Here is a 17,011-nt window from a genome sequence, read left to right as displayed (position 1 = left end):
TGAGTACGTAGAGTGATCCAGTCTAACTAAATCAGGAGAAAAATCATAAATAAATAAATAAACCCGCTCATGTCTCTCTCTGCCCCCTTTCTTTCTCTCTCAGCTGTCACCCCTCCTCTTTCCCCGTCAGTGGCCTCCCCCCCTCCACGACGCCTCTCTCTTAAGAGATTTTCTCTGTTCTCTCGTTTCCCAGGTAAATACTTGCATGGACCTGTGGAGGCAGAGCCCCGGGGGCCTGTATTTAATCAGATTTTCTCACCATCACCCCGCCCCCTTTCTTTTCTTGCATCATGTTCAGAGTCCTGATCCAACAAGTCAATGTTTTAGAACACATGTTTTGTAGGAAGTAAAGGTGTTTTGCTTTTTTTTTTTTTTTCATGCTGTCCCTTTTTTCTGGGTTTTTACTATTTCTACCAACAATGATTATATTTCTAAAAGGGTTATAAGGTGTAAGGTTTTTACACTGCTCAACCAAACTCATGCTTTCAAATATTTCAAACTTCTCCAAAGTTTGTGTCTTAAAGCAAGAGCTGGAAGTAAGAAAATCCCAAAAAGGAGTTGGTTAGAAAATTTTAAATCATAAATGAACCTTGGAAAGATTCAAAGGTTACAAAAAGCATGGTAAATTAAACATTTTTGACCTCTGATTTTTTTTATTTAGCAGAAGAAGTTAAATGAAAACTGTTTGCTTTCAGCTTTGAAAACTCACAATAGGTATTTGTGATCATTTTCAGACATCTTATAAAGTAAGCTGATAATATAATGTCCTAAAATGTTGACAAACAGCAGCTTATCATGTCTTCTAATTGCTTGTGTTGTCTGATATACAGAGCGAGGATATTTAAAAAAAAAACATTTAATGGTCTCACAGGAACACTGCAAAATGCGACTGAAAGCTATGATCAGCTTGTAAATGGACCTTTAGTTAATATTTGGTTTTATTGTCCATATTCATTGATAGATAATTGATTATTCTGTAGTAAAATCAGTAGCTGGGTGCTGCTGTATATTTTGAACATGCTGAAGCGCTCACTGCTGATGCTGCATGTGGTCTGTTTGTGTCTTCTTCTGAAGGCAGGTGTGACAGTTAAATGAGCAACTTGTTGGATGGGATTCTTGATGCTGTGACCTCTAATTTCTAACCCTGTCAAAACTAACACCTCCTGCTAACCACTGATCTACGTTCAGATGGTTTTCCATCACTCTTGTGATATTTACCAACAGCTACACTAATCTGACTGCAGAACTCTGGTTAACAAAATAGTTTTGACACTTTGAAGAATGTGCTTATTTGTCTTTCTGAGGGCTGAATGAAATGTGCAAATCTCCTGTGATTTTGCCCATTTCCTCTACAACAGAAATGGGAATAGTATGTATTGTAATGGGAAAGCTTAAGAGCTTTGAACTGGATATCATTAATTTAATGGAAAAGCTCACCTCTCATCCCAGAGACTTTAGCTCTTCTTAATTGAAGAAGCTTCTCAAGCTAATCACACATGCAGTTTTTGCTAAATCCCACTGCAGGTGGTATCTGCCATCTTATGAAAGTGGGAGTTAATTTCTAAGTCTGAATTTCAGTGCCTCTTAGCTGTAATGTTCACATTGCATGAAAGCTTTTGTTCATGATCATCTGTATTTGTGGGTGGAACTTTGTAGAGTCTTTTTTAAGTGGCAGATTCTGTGATTTTTCTACAGAGGTAGGCTAGCTGTTCAACCCTGTTCCTAGTCTTAATTATAAACTAAGCTAAGCTAATTTTTATTACCTAACTCTAAAAGAAAGAAAATCAGCATTTTTTTTTTTTTACAGTATCTCCTCACTTACTAAACTTGCTCATCCAATTATGATAGGCCGTCCTCTACCCTAAATCATCTGTAAAACCAATGACAGAAATCTGTTCTCAGAGCTCAGCTGTAAAATGCTCAAATGATGCTCTTTGCATCATCACACAGCATGTTTGGCGCATTCTTTGCGTGACAAACAGTCTCCCCACATTCATGCAGTCATAGCACAAGTATGACATTTATATGTTTTGTGTGTGTTTGTGTGATCTGTTGCACTGTGTACTCATTACACCAGCCCTCACCACCTCATTCACCCAGCTGCCTTCACTTTTTCCTTGCTCATAATTATTTTTGTTTCCATTTTTCATTCATGTCAGCTTTGTTAATTACTTTTCTTTTAGAGACCCCTTGTCGTTTTTTGCTCACTGTTTTCTCTGTTAATCCTTAGAGTTCCGTTCTCCGTCACATGGGGGCAACCTCAACCGCTCGGCATCTCTGAGCTGCACCGAACGGGCTCCAGAGAGTGGCTCCGTCTGTGGAAGCAACACTCAGATCCCAGGCACACCCTTCCAGTACATACCAGATTTCTGTGTTCGAGCGCTTTCAGATCTTCAGTTTGTCAAGGTAACTCCCTGTTTGACTGACAAACATTTTTATATAAGCTGATTTTTAACTTACTATACTTCTGTATAACACAGACACCCATAGGAAATGAATTATTTATAATGGTTCTATTTCAAGTATAAGAAAAAAATATTTAAAAATTGCTTCCCACAATGCAAAATCTAAACATTTCTTCTAAAAGCTACATATTGAACAGTATTTAAATAACACTGAGCAGATGGAAGAAATAAGATTTTGTGGCATTTAAATCAGGCAAGTACAAATAAATGCTTGAAGTAGATGAAATCTTTCAAAATATCAAATTGTGAACCACACAATTTGTCGACACTCTCTCTCTGACATAACTATGTCCTTTTTGTGGATCAGTGAGTCAATGTCTCACTTACTGGCGAATGGTTTGACATCGCTAGTGTTCACTCCACTCCTGAATCTATATATTCGTATCCACTTTTCATGAAGAGGTGAATTAGGGGGTTACATTCACACAAAATGGCATAAGACTGGAATAAAATTTATTCATTAACTGGAAGACTCTATTAAAGAGACCGTGAGTTTACGCACCAACACACAGCAAAGAACCCAACAACCTCTAAAAGCAACTGGCTCCATTTTATACTCTACCTGATTCCGGTGAGCATCTAGAATAGCCCAAGTCTAGAGTTAGCAAACCAAATGAAAACATAAACATCCACATGAGCCATCATCAAACCACAATACAACACATGAAAGACACATTTATATTTTTACCAAGTCCTATAAATAATTAAATAACATATAGACTTCAACCACTTCTTTATAAATTAAAACACCTTAACCACACTCCCCTAACTTGGGATATTGGTTTGCTCCAGGAGCTCATAAGCAGGTGATTGAGCTGCTTCTACTCTTTTGCTCCACATCCTGCAAAAGAAACAACCAGGAAAGGTGAGTACTGTTAACACACTTATCTTAATACTTATATAAAGAATTTAGGTTACAGACAAATGATAATGATAAAATGTGAACAGCTCTAACTAAGGTTCTTTTTCCTGACACAGGTCGGATGGCCAGTCCCCCTGTTTCTTCACCTTCCACAAGCGATTCACTTAAATACTAGAAAATGAACCTAATAAAGAATCACTAACCACAAATGTGTTTTCTTTCTTTTATGTAGTTTTTAAATATGTAGTTTTTAAATACAAATCACTAAAATTAATAAAAATACAGGTAAGGGCTTCCAGCACTGTCACTGCCCACAGTGAATTTCATTAGCTTTTGTGTATTTCTGTGTAGGTTCTCAGTTATCCAACTCATACTAGTTTAAGGAGATTAGTAAGAATGTGACTAGATGTCTTTAAGTTTTGTGAAACTTGCAAAAGTCCTGCTACTTTTTTCCTAAGCTCCTTAGAAAAGCTTACTTGTAGTCAGTCCAGGCAGTGCTGAGATTGATATGTCTTGGGGTCCTGATCTACTGCTCTGTCAACCAGGAGCTGGTGCTTTGGTGTTATCTGCCATGCCCTTTTAACTGTGCTGTGTGTTGACTTTTGCCTAGTCAGCTTGGTTGCTATGATAGGAGCTTCCATGTTGTGGCGAGGTAGGTAATTCGCATGTGTCATACCTTTGTGGAAAACCTTAATGATCAGGATAATTCTTCTTGTTCTAGGAAGTTGTTGTTCTCTTAGGTTATTCAGCTACTTTCTCTTAATTATTCTTACAGGATTGGTCAGTGTCAGCTCTGGGTGAATCAGTATTGGTCCCTTTCAGCTGAGAGTACACTTTGGATGGCTCTTTGGAGAACATGCTAGTTATTTTCTTGGCTCTTGATTTTCTGGGTATCTCTTCAACATAGACACTATGGACACTTGTTTGGCCTCTGTTATGAACACATTATGGTGCCTGGTATTCATCCTGTTGTTCTGTAGCCTGTCTGTCATGATGGCGTTTTGCACCCTCTGTTAGCTGACTAACGTTCTTCTGGGCTAACAAGTTGAAATGAAAGCAGGTAGAATATCACCCTTAGGATGTTACATGAATAGGAAATTGTATATTTGGTAGTATTTGTGATATAGCACAATATTTTAATAAGGAAAAAAAATCTCAGTTATGTATGTAGCTACATTACGTTGAGCTATAAATTAGGTAGATCTCTAATGGAAACAGTTACATATCTGTTCTATGGGAAGCAGGGAAAGCTGTGATGAGAGGTAAAATAATTTCTTTCTCATCACATAAAAAGAAAGAAGAAAACAAAAATATTCAGGAATTAGAAAAAAACATTAAATCACTAGAAGAAACCACGCGTCCCACCAAGATCAGGAAACATTGAACAAAATACGCAAAACAAAACTAGAATTAAATGAGATAATTGATAAAAAAAAACAAACAAAATTCTTAGTACAAAGACTACACTTACAAAATTATGAACATGGTAATAAATCCGGTCAATTTCTAGCAAACCAGCTAAAAATAAATAAAGAAAAAACAACTATATGTGCTGTTCAAGATTCATCTGGGAACACAGTATATGACCCGAAACAAATAAACAACATTTTCAGGGATTTCCATAAAAGATTGTATCCACCACAAATAAACCTGTCTAAAAAGGAAATTGATCAGTTTTTAGACAACATAACTCTTCCGAAATTATTAGACACTCAAGCAATGGCACTGGATTCGCCACTGACATCAGGTGAACTCCAGGAAGCCCTGATAAGTATGCCCAATAATAAGGCTCCAGGTCCAGACGGCTTTCCTGCAGAATTCTACAAAGAAAAACGCACAAACCAATATCTCTGGGGTGATTTAATTGATAAACTCTTTTGCAAGAATATCAGATTACTCAATTAACTGGTCAAAATCTACAGTCCTTCCGATTAATTGCTCCTTCCATAATTTTTCTTCTACACCACTGCAATCGGGAAATATAAAATATTTAGGTATTAATGTTTCTCCCACGCTTGCAGTTCTAACTAAATTAAACCATACCCCACTTTTAAAGAAGGTAGAAGGCGATCTGGCTAGATGGAAATGTTTACCCATATCACTCATGGGAAGGGTTGCCGCTATAAAAATGATGGTCTTGCCAAAAATAAATTATTTATTCTCAATGATCCCAACTAAACCTCCACAAGATTGGTTCAGATCTCTAGATTCATACATGTCCAAATTCCTTTGGAAAGATAAACCCCCACGTATAAGCTTAAAAACACTACAAAAGACCAAGGATAAAGGAGGATTAGAACTACCTAACTTTCAGCACTACTTCTTAGTCAACAGGCTTCAGTTTATCTCAGGATGGCTAAAACATACCTTCTTAGATGAACCTTGGCTAGATGTAGAACAAGCACTTTGCAATAATCTAGAGATTTCAGATCTACCATTTATCAGCTCAAACATCCAACGACATGAATGCTTCAAAAGCGTCAACATCAGTTCTTCTCTGACAGCATGGTGGGAGTTTCTAAAATTGACAGAGTCTTCATTAATCCCATGCAAACATACACCTATCTGGAACAACCCTGACATATTACATAACAATAATATGATAAACTTTTCAGATTGGAGTGGTAAAGGAATCAAATATTTAGAACATATATTAGAAGGAACAGAATTTATTTCATTTGACAGACTAGTTACACAATATGGGATCAACAAGAATTTTCTTTTTAGAATATCAACAAATTAAATCCATAGTAAAAAAAAGAAATTTAAACTGAGTCAAGTTGAACGACAAACACCACCAAGTGTGGTTCAATTTCTTACTCTTAAAACCCCCAAATTACTTTCCAAAATATACAGAATGTTCTCGTTTGGCTCTCAGCGAAGGCGGTCACACTTTTTCTCCTCTCCTCCTTACCCTTATCTTCCCTGCTTAGCCTCTTGTGTCCTTGTCTTGTCTCGTGTGTATTACTTTCCCTCGAACAGTCTCTCACTGTCGTTCTCTAAAACCTAAAAGAGAATTATGGATTTGATCAACTGGTCTCTGAATGCTATTGACACCGTTTTCTCAACGAGAAGTCTGGGCTCGGGAGAGCCCGAGTGCCCTGGAGGGACTTTCCCTGCCGGATACACGATGGACGGGTGGCAGAACTGGAGGGTCATGTGCCTGGCGGGACTGTCGATCGAGGACCCTGAAGATATATACCTATTCGGAACAATGATAACAGGGTTCTTGCTGATCGGAGCTGGCTTGGCCCTGACTTATCGGAGAAATAAGAGAGTGGAACCAGCTGTTCAAACCCCCCCCCCCCCCCAAGGCTGACCGCTGGAATTGAAGCGATGGGATGAGGCGCGACCTCTCACAACGAACGCAGCATGGTTAACACCTTGGAGACGCTTACGGCTGCCGTGAAGACTCAACGGTGCCAGCTGCTCAGGCCCAAGGCTGGAGCCAAACAAAAAATCCCTGATAACGACTGTGTGATGACTATTCTTCCCATTCCATGCAAGGCCAACTGGATTGGCTAGCAGACTGTTTACTTAGCCTGATAGGGCGAAGGACACTGTCTCAGCTGAACTATGGACACGCACACACATACACTTACACTGATAAGCACTCACACATCCCCCATCCCCTTCCAACGCCTTCAATGCTTGTTGCCTCCTGGGAACACGAGGCGGGTCTGAGCCCGCGCTGGAGAGTCGGCGCAGTGGCAGGATGGCTGCTGTGTTGCCTGGGAGAACTCCTTATCCCCTACCCAACCCTGTTGCTGGTCACGTGCTCTACAATGTTGTACTGTGGACATTTATGTGCTTTTCTGTGCAGAGGAGTTTTTTTTTTGTTTCCTGTTCTCATGCTGTCCTCCTGTAGCCCAGCATGAGTAGAGGTCTCTTTTTTTCCTCTTGTACCTTTCCCACTGTAGTGTACATTTCAGTGTTTTTTCTGTAATGCAACCGTTCTCCGACTTGTATACCCATGTGATGTCTGTGTTGTATGTGTAAGGTCGGGGGGCGGGTTCATTCCACTGCAGGGCAACCTGCCACTGCATGTGGCGAATAAACTTTGAACTTGAACTTGAACTTGAGAATGCTTTCTAAAACAGATGAATCAATATCACTTCCTATTGCAAAATGGGAAGCGGATTTATCAGTTAACTTAGACTAAAACTTCTGGTCTCAGATTTGCTTAAAATCCTTTCATCTAATTAGAAATCCCAGTTTTCAATTAATTCAATACAAAATATGCACTATAAAGGTCATCGGATGTTCAAGATGGGCTTTACGTCTACCAACAACTGCTCACACTGCCAAACGAATTCACCGGACAATTATATCCACGCTCTTTGGTTCTGTCCACCAGTTCAGAAGTTTTGGCGCGAGATATGTGAAGACTTATCAAAGTGTCTGAAATGTAACATTCCAACTTCCCCTTTAGTGTTTTTGTTGGGCAGCTTAGATAATGTCACTACAGAAAAGAATATAGCCCATATGGTTTTCACTGCCCTATGCATAGCCAAGAAAACAGTCCTCATGAACTGGAAAAATAAAAATAATCTTAATTCTAACCAATATAGAAATTATCTATTAGATTACATTAGTCTTGATACAGCCTCTGCCACCACATCAGATCAATTGCTCTGGGCTCCTTTGATCAGCTCCATCACTTAGTGGGGGTGGGGGGTCATAGTTTAGTCCCACCTTTGCTGTTGTGATTGGTGTGGGGGTAGGGACAGGCTTAGGGCGTCGGGGGGTTCCCCAGGAGCATCTTCCTTGGAGGGCTCAACCCGGGGTAGCGGTCATGGCCTATTAAGGGCTCTGTTGGCTCTTAGGTGACGGTTTCCTCGTGGCTGCGTGCAGCAGGGCTAGGGGAGGGTCTGTGCTGACGGACGTGGGTTACTGACCTGGTAGCCTGGCTGGCTGCCCCTGGGTGGGTCCAGGACGGGCGTGAGGTTCTGGGGGCGCTCCGTCTCTGGGCTGGGGCCCTGGCTGGGCCTCGGGGGCTTGGGTCCTGGTTGGTGTGTTGCCGGGGTTGTGGGCGGGTGGGTGTATGGGGGCCCAGTCCTGGCGCAGGGTGCCGCCGGTGCATCGAGCCACCTGGGAGGCTCTTCTACTGGTGGGGGATGTTGTTACATCTTGCAGGAGCTCTCCTCTCTTCAGGAACTCACTATGCAGGAGGGGGAGATACAGGAGAGGTGGAGGAAGATCTCAGCCTGGGTGTCTATTGTCTTGTGTAGTGTGGAAGATGAGTGGATGACGGGGTGGGTGCAATTTTCTCTGAGGTGGGGTCGGGTGGGCTGTCCCGGGCTCTGTGGGGCCGGGCGGCGCTGCTGTACTGGGCCCCGGTCCAGATGGGCCTGGGCCCCCTTTCCCTGGCGGGTTGCAGAGTATGGGGGTGCCTACTGGGGTCAGTGAGGGAGCTGGCCCCAGGGAGGGGTCACTTGCCCCTCCCTTCCTTCCCTCCCCATCTCCAGCTGCCTCCCTCTTTCCGCTCCACCACAATCACCCACATATGCAGGGCCTTGGGGTAAAGATGTGTCACAAGGGTGCAGGGGAGGCATCCGCCCCTCTGTCCCCTTCTGGCTGCCTGTGCCTCAATTTTATCTCACAACTTAAACATTCATATTACTCACACTCTCATAACACATACATGTAGGATCTTGGGGGTGGGCACGCTACACGGACTCCAAAAGACCATCAGGGTGTACAACCTCACCCCTGGCGTCGTTGCCCACCTCTCAATTTTAAATACACGTAGACATTGAGGGCTAGCAGGAGGGGCTATGCAGTTACCTGCTGCTCTCTGGCAGGTAGCTCCATGCCCTCCTGGGTTTTAAAGGCACCTTAGAACACACATGCATCAACACTACATATGAGCGGGCGGAGGGAGGTTTGGAGTCTTCTCTCACCCCCATTCTCTGCGGCCTGCTGGAGCGGGGGGGCTAGGAGGAGAAGTTGGCCGTCCGACTGGGGTCTGGAATGTGGGGCCTCCCTGCTGCTGCGGAGTCGGGGCGGTCTGCTTCTCCCCACCCCAGTGAAAAGGGTAACACCACCTGGGTCTGGGTGCAGTTCCCCCCTCCAGGGGCAAGGTTACCTAGACCCGGGGCTTAGAGTACACTTGGGGAGTGTGATTGTGTGTACAGTGTCTCTCTATGTCTGTCTCCACGTTGGGTGAGTGTTGAGTAATTGCATATGAGAGCATGAGGGTGGGAATGGATGTTTGTATCTGTGTGTGCCTGTTTGTCTGTGTCCATATGTCAGGTCGGGTATCAGACGCCACCTCTCTGGGGACATCCCAGGTCCTCCAAGGTATGGAGGCCTATCTCCCCCACCACTTCCCCTACCAGTGGCAGACACCCTCAGACATCGGTGCGTTGGTGGTTCTTTGTGTCCGGGGATGGGCGTCCAGGTACACACCGGCTCACTCCTTGGTGGCCCGCTTATCAGGGCCTGGAGCCTGGGGCTCGCTCGGGCCACTTCGGGGGTGGGGTGCCCTCGGGCTCTCGGTCTGGGGCTCGGTCACTCTGGCACAGCTGGCTGCCGGCGGAGCTCACGGGCACATCACTGCAACCCCCCCTGGCTTCTGCTCCGCGGCTGCTGAGTGACCCCTCATTTGGGACTCTCGTCAGCTCTTTCTGGGATAGTGGCGCGGCTGCCCCTCTGTTGGTCTTCCTTGGTCTCTTGTGTTCTGAGGGCCTCTGGATGTCTGGAGTTTTGATCTCGTCCATACCTGCTTGATGCCCTGGTGGACGGGGCTGTGGCTCCCCACACCCTCTAGCAGATCATTACATGAAGGAACCTTTTAAAACAAGCGCGTTCATGCTCACAGGTGTACACACACACAAACGACACCCTTTTTGGCTCCTACCTCAAAGCACACTGTGCGCTGTCGATCTTACGTGCTGCACAATAATGTTTAATATTTAGTATTTACAGTTATATTCCCATATATGTGATGGTGTTGTTTTTATTATGTTGCTCTTTGTTGATCGTGGTGATCCAGGTGTTTTGTTTGTTTTTCTTTTTTTTCTTCCCCCTTTCTCACCATCTCATCTCCCCTCTATTTTTCTTTCTCTCCCTCTCATTCTTTCATTCTTTCTCCCTGTCCTATCCCCCAGTCATGTCTGTCCCGTCTCTAAAAAACGAAAATAAAATAAATACATAATTATAATAAAGGTCAATAAAATGGACCAATATGGCAAGGCCATGAGGATCCACTTGGTAAAGTAAATCCAATTGGCATCTTTCTTGGCTTTCAGACAGCAATTCTGATGGCTAAAAATCCAAACGGGACAGGCAAAAAAAAAAAAAAAAATCTATTCACCTTTTGTTTTGTCTTGCATAGATCACTCGTCCTCAGTACCAGAATGGTCTGCTGGCATCGAGGCTGGACAGCACACCACAGTCTCCAGAGGGCAGTCACACACGCCTGGACACGTCGGTTTCTTTGCCCCCTGTGACGCCACCAGGGCCACACACCCCACTGCCGCTGGCCACACCTCCTGTGAAGCGCCCTGCATCCAATTCTCAGCCTACACCTCTGAGTGACCGTACCACACTGCCCCAAACCACCTCTTCTTCCTCCAGCAGAAGGCCAAGCCATTCTTTGCCCCAGGCCACTCCTTCTCCAAGCAACCACGCCCCTATCTCCCAAACTCCTCCTTCCTCCATGAGCACCGTCCTGTGTGCCCAAAACCCCAATCTAACTCTGAGCTCCACCCTTTCCTCCAAGTCTCCGCTATCTCCGCCCTCTGTCAGCCCAGAGAACGGGCCAGGAGAGACTACTTCTCTGCTCAGTGAGCAGCAGAACTGCATGGGCCCCCACCGGCCCAGCCACCCTCACCCACATGTTCACACAATCAGTCACGCACATACTGAAAGCACCATTTAACTCAAATCCCTCTGGGATTACCAAAACTACCTGTGCACTCACTATCTCACATTACATACCACACGGGCACTAATTCTGGTTCCTGTTTGCTTGCTGTCACCTGACCCTTCCTTTTGACAAGAAGCTGAGGAGATCAACAGTCTGTGAGACCAATAGACTTCCTCCTCTGTACCTTCCTGCATGTTTCCCTACCAACACTGAAAAAAGACCAAGGGGAGAGGAGAGAAAAAGGAACCCTAATGAGTATGGTATTGTATTCTTTACATGTTAAAATAGTATAACAGAGGAAAAAAGAGCAAACAAAGCAAGACAGAAGGAAAACAAAGCAATAATAATTATAAATAAATTGCATGTTCATAAAGGAGTAGGAAGAAGCATAAGCTTATTTAATCCCACTCACTTTCCAATATTTAGTAATTAATAGTCTACACTTTTTTCTGTTTATGCCCTGTCCATCAGAAATTCTTCATTACAATTACTTTACATGTTAAATGTATTTTTTAAATTATACATGTATATATGTATAAGTATATATATTAGTATAGTATATATATATATATATTTCTTTTAATTATATATATTTTTCATTTACACAGGGTTGTGTCTGTACATCTTTTGAAGATTACTTCCCTTAAGTTGTATCTGTTATGCATATAGTTGTGGGTTTTCCCTCTCTCCAGGTTTTTGACATTTTTGCTCCCACATTATTATAATAGGGTAAAAAGAATTGGGGCCAGGCAATAAATACAATTTTGTTTTTGCTCATAATTTTGGATTCTAGCAGTTATGGAAGCAGATCAACAAAAATGAGCACTACATGTGTTTTGGAAGAAAATACTAAAAAATCTCTTCAAATAGAACTAAAGCTTTGGCTGTTAACATCATCACATTAATAGAACAGACATCCCTACTATAATCCTTATCCCTACTATGCAGTTTAACATAAGACATTTTTGCTGTTGTTTTATTTCAGTTGCATGGACGTTTGAGTTTATCTTTATCAAGATTGACATTTCCAAAAGTACTAGAGTTAACAGTTGAGGCTTATTCCATTAGTGATCATTTATTCAGTTTCTTGTTAATGACAGCCTTCTTGACTTGTTTTTTGAAACTGAGGCTGATTCTAAGAAGTCATTGTTGTGACAGATGAACACTTTTATTTTTCTTATTTCAAAAGAACCAGATTCACTGTATTGAACCGCTTCTTCAGTATAAGTATAAGTAAGTATAAGTTGACACATACTGAAAAACTGGTGGTGATGCAAGTTGTAACTTGTTTTAAACCAAATAGACACATTCTATTATGTCTGATCTTTTGGGGGGGAAAGGCTGGACTTTTCCTTATTTCAGGAAGCCTATTTTTTTTTTTTGAAAAAGTCGTTATGTCAGGTAAATCAATCAGCACAAAAATTACTTATGTATTTATTTTATAAAACAAACAAACAAAAAAACCCTGTGGCTTCCTGAAAAAAAGCTCGAAAATTGTAGCTTCAAATTTGTTAATTGGTAATAAAAATCACGAATTAAGGTGTAATTAAGGTGCTAAAACACTGGTACGGTCCTTTAATGCAGTGTCACTAGATCTGTGAAGGTGGGTGTCGGTTTGTGCCTACCTCCTTAATGCATTTTTTAAAATTTATTTAATTTCCAGGAGCAATATTAAAATATTTATTTTGAATAATATCGATCTATGAGTATTTGACATTTAATTTGTTATTTATTTGACTTTTATTTATTTTTTGCTTACTTTTACTTTTGACAAGTTAGAGGACAGGCAGGACAGATAATATTTATCTTGACTGTCTTCCACTTCCAGTACATATCCCTCACTGTGAATATAGTGTCCATCCAAAAGAGGCTGAAAGAACTGGACATCAACTGTTTGCAACACTTTGTGTTCACTGTCTGATCTCTTTGTTATAAATTCTCTACTAAAGCTAAGTTTGATGCTGCTTAAACCTCAACAACATTGAGATGAGGATTTAAATATTCCAGAGCAAGTAGCATGTGTGCTCATGGTTTTTCATAGCAAGTGTATTCACAGCACATTTGGCTGCTTAAAAGAAACATTATCTGTTATCCAAAACTCCCAACCAAAGTCTGTGCTAGCTTCGAATGATCTTAAATAGGACTATAGTTAATTAGAAATATTGGTGCAATTTTTAGAATTAAACATTACATAAGCAGGTTAAAATCTGTTAGCTTTTCAAAAGACTGGAAACTGACTACCTACAAACATCTCTGAAGCCTTTGGAATAAAACAAAAACAGACTAACTGGAATCTACAGTGTATTTTCCTTTAAAACTGTAGTATGTTTATTTGGTTGGTTAACATTGTTTAGTTTTTAGCACCTTTAGCATTTAGGTCTTATAAAAACACAAAAAGGCAGATTTCCATTGTGATTTTTTGGTAATGTTTTCAAATGTAAGTCTTATTTTCACCCGACTACACACTGCACTGTAATCAAGTACATTTGAGACGTAGTACAAAGTACAGTTGTACAGTCAGACACGGTGTAGATCGGTTGTAATCTCGAGGTGTTGAAACACAGTCTCAAACTAGTGCTGCCCCCACTTCGCTGCTCTAGAAAATTGTTGAGTTGCCAGTAAGCACAAGGTTAATAAGCGATGGGCAAAAGTCGGCTTATGACTTGATCTTAGAATGTAGCTTGTTTGAATTTAATGGACAACAAACACTGCATGTCTTCACGGTGATTCACACCAGTAGTTTTAACCTTTCCCTTAAAAATCCTCTCTGTCCTTGTTCAGTATTCTAGACCAGAGATACATTCATATCCTTGATACAATGTGAACTACATTTTAAAGTGTATTTGTAAATAGTACTGTTCAGCCCATGTTAAGAAGAATGACAATGTTAAAGCTGCTAGTATGTAATCTATCTTTTTTTCCATCTGTCTAAAAGACAATTGAACTGACTTTAACGATAACATAAGAGAGACTATTTTTTTGAAGATCTAGTGAAAGATATTTATTTGAAAAAATACCGACGTATAAGCTAGTTTTACAAAAATGCATATGAGTTACGTAGCATAAAACTCTAAAAGTAAAAATTCCAAAACATTGGTTTTTTTCCCCCCCAGAGGGCTAAAAACTGGGTTCCTCTCCAGGAACCAAAAGGCCACAGATTTACTGTGAGTCAGTTGTTTTGGGTGTGAATTAATTTTTTTATCCTGCAATCTTGTTTTGAAGTGGATTCCATTGTAGTTTAGACCATCTTCTTAGGGCTGTAAGGGTACACAAAACTCACTGTTGGTCATAAGTGCAAACGAATACTTTGTTTAATTTATACTTAAAACTAATAAGTGTTTAACTCACACGATTTCCAAAACCAAGGAAGTCTTATCATGAAATGAACTTTTTATACCCTTACACCCATATTGTCATCATTTCAGTTTTGTACCTCAATGATGCATATTGCAAAACTGATTTTTGAGCATAGAGCAAAACTGTAGCCTTGTAGTATTCCATTATCAGCATACCAGACACTAGGGGAGGTCCGGGCAGCTAATTTTTGCCCAGGGGACAAATATAAGTAAAAACTAGCCATGGAAAATAGCTGCACTATGTGAAAATATAGAGTTTATTTAGCAGGATCTTTCTGACCAGGGCAAAAAACCTGTCTGTTTAAAGCATATATATGTATAGTCAAACTAGCCTTATGTTCTGTTTCAAGAAAATGTCCACTTCTGGTTAATACATGTCATGTAGCAATTAGTTTTACTGGTTTCCAGTAAAGCCACTGGTTGGCTGTTTGACTACCAGTTTGTGTACTGGGAAATGTGAAAACTTACTAAGTAACGTTGTATTTATTGTAAACGTTCTATTTATAATTTGTTTGTTTTTATGTGCACAAGGTATCTGTCAAAATGGGCTTCCGGCTGTAACACGCAGCTTTTATTGGGTTACTTTGCCCAGAAACACTGTGTTCATTTCTTCTTATTGTTGCTTGTGTTATATTACTGTAAATATTCTGTACATGAAGAGGTGCTGGGGACACATGGAAAAAAGAGCTTTACTTGTAATGGAAGATGAAACATGATTTTTCCCCTTGTTTTACTAGGAGGGCATTGCATAGCAATAAACAATGCACAAAGTTGGCCTCAAATAATAATTTACTTCTACTGTCTTCTATAGTATTCTTCATAAATGGCATGAAAACCAAAGCTAATTTTCTCTGCCAAAATCTTTCTTTTATTTTCTACTCTCCTCCTACACTTCCTTGTCACTTTTCCTCATGTTTTTTTTTCCAGCCTGTCTTATTTCTGTTCATCTCCTGCTGGATAAAGCTATTGAAATTCCTTTGGCTACTGGCTTATCAACAACACCTGCTGTGTTGGTTTTAACACTGCATTGGTGCTGGGATTAAACCTACACAAAGCTTAAACGTTTTATGAAGCACAGTGAGGTTTCCTGCACTGTGTATCACTTGAAATTGTTTGAGGTTTCATGCATTGAGGGTGAAATACATTTAGCAAATTCCAACTGCATGTTTGCTGTTTGATTAGTTTTTCTGAGTTGCAGACCAAATGTAAGAAAAGTCAGTGACAAACTGACAAATACAAAACTCCAGGCCCTGAAGGCAAAAAAGTCTGCTTTCCCTTTCCTTCTGTGCCCAGAATACCTGTTTAGCAGGTTTAAGTGTAACGATACATTTTTCTTTTATTGCAAGGGTTGAGCAGAGATGGAGCACTTCCAAATAAGGATTGTGTAATTAAAGCAATGTGTATATATTATTTTCTAACTACTGTAAGGCATAAAAAGCAAAACGAAATCTGAGGTTAATAAAGCTGAGATATATTTCTCTACAGAAAATCTGTCTGACTCTGTGTCTGCAGGAAAATGAGCTTATTTCACATTAACTGTTGTGAGAATTGTTAGAAGACATCTGAGAAAGTCCCAAGGCAAAGTCCAGTCCAAACAGTGGTTGCACACATGAAGCAAAAGAAGATTATTTCCATCTTCCAGTGCCAAGGCCCCAGCACAGAACAGAACAGGCCTCAGTGACAACAGATATGATATTAAGTGTGAGGTAGTACAAAATGAAGATCTGAGGTGGGCTGCAAAGTGGATTGCAAATGTATAGCAACTGTGTGCACACTGAGGCTAAAGCAGCCTAAGTAGCACGTCCTATCTGAGATTTACTGGATGGGTGATTTATTAGTTGTGTAGAAGGTCATAACCGAAGTAATCAGCTATTACTGTCCCCAGCTGGCTCCCTCACACCACCACAGATGCAGGGTCTTGAGGTACAGGTGTGTCACTGAGTTGAAGGGGAGACATTCCTCCTCTGTCCCTTTCTGAGTGTGTTAGTGTGTCTCCATGTTGGGCAAGTGTTGAGTATTTGCATATGTGTGCATAAGGGTGGGATTGCATGTTTGTGTCTGCGTATGACTGTTTGTCTATGTTTATGTGTCAGGTTGGGTCTTAGACTCTACCTCTCTGAGAACATTTCAGGCCCCCCCATATGTAGGGACCTATCTCCCCCCACCACACTCTGGTGATTCCTTCTTGGGCTCTTGTGCTCTGGGGGGCCTCTAGATGTCTGGGGCCTGGATCTCCTCCAGGTCCTGGGGGGCAGGGCTATGGCTCCCCACACCTCAGCTGTTTGTTTGCTGGCATTGAGAGCAGCAGAATTAACTGGGATTGCACCTGAGGTTGATTTTGTGGCCTACCTGAAATACTTCTTTGTTTGATTTACTGCACAAATATAAAAGAAAAGGAGAAAAGGGAGCACACATTGCAGGGAGGCTTTTATTCCTTTATATTAAACAGCATGAG

General features: G+C 41.3%; 1 protein-coding gene across 1 annotated transcript in view; it reads left to right on the top strand.

The window, feature by feature from the left end:
• The window catches only part of LOC308390279 (metal transporter CNNM4-like), a 41,989-nt gene extending 25,974 nt beyond the window's left edge, over positions 1-16,015 (top strand). The window contains exons 6-7 of the mRNA XM_080872071.1: positions 2,231-2,406; positions 10,667-16,015. Of these exons, the coding sequence (XP_080728197.1) occupies positions 2,231-2,406; positions 10,667-11,212 (722 nt within the window). The 3' untranslated portion in view covers positions 11,213-16,015. The remainder of the gene's footprint in view (positions 1-2,230; positions 2,407-10,666) is intronic.
• Positions 16,016-17,011: the final 996 nt, after the last annotated feature.

Source organism: Rhamphochromis sp. 'chilingali' (genome assembly GCF_963969265.1).
Source record: "Rhamphochromis sp. 'chilingali' genome assembly, chromosome: 2".
NCBI classification, from domain to species: domain Eukaryota; kingdom Metazoa; phylum Chordata; class Actinopteri; order Cichliformes; family Cichlidae; genus Rhamphochromis; species Rhamphochromis sp. 'chilingali'.
Note: the sequence above shows the minus strand (reverse complement) of the source record. Positions and strands in the feature narration are given on the sequence as shown.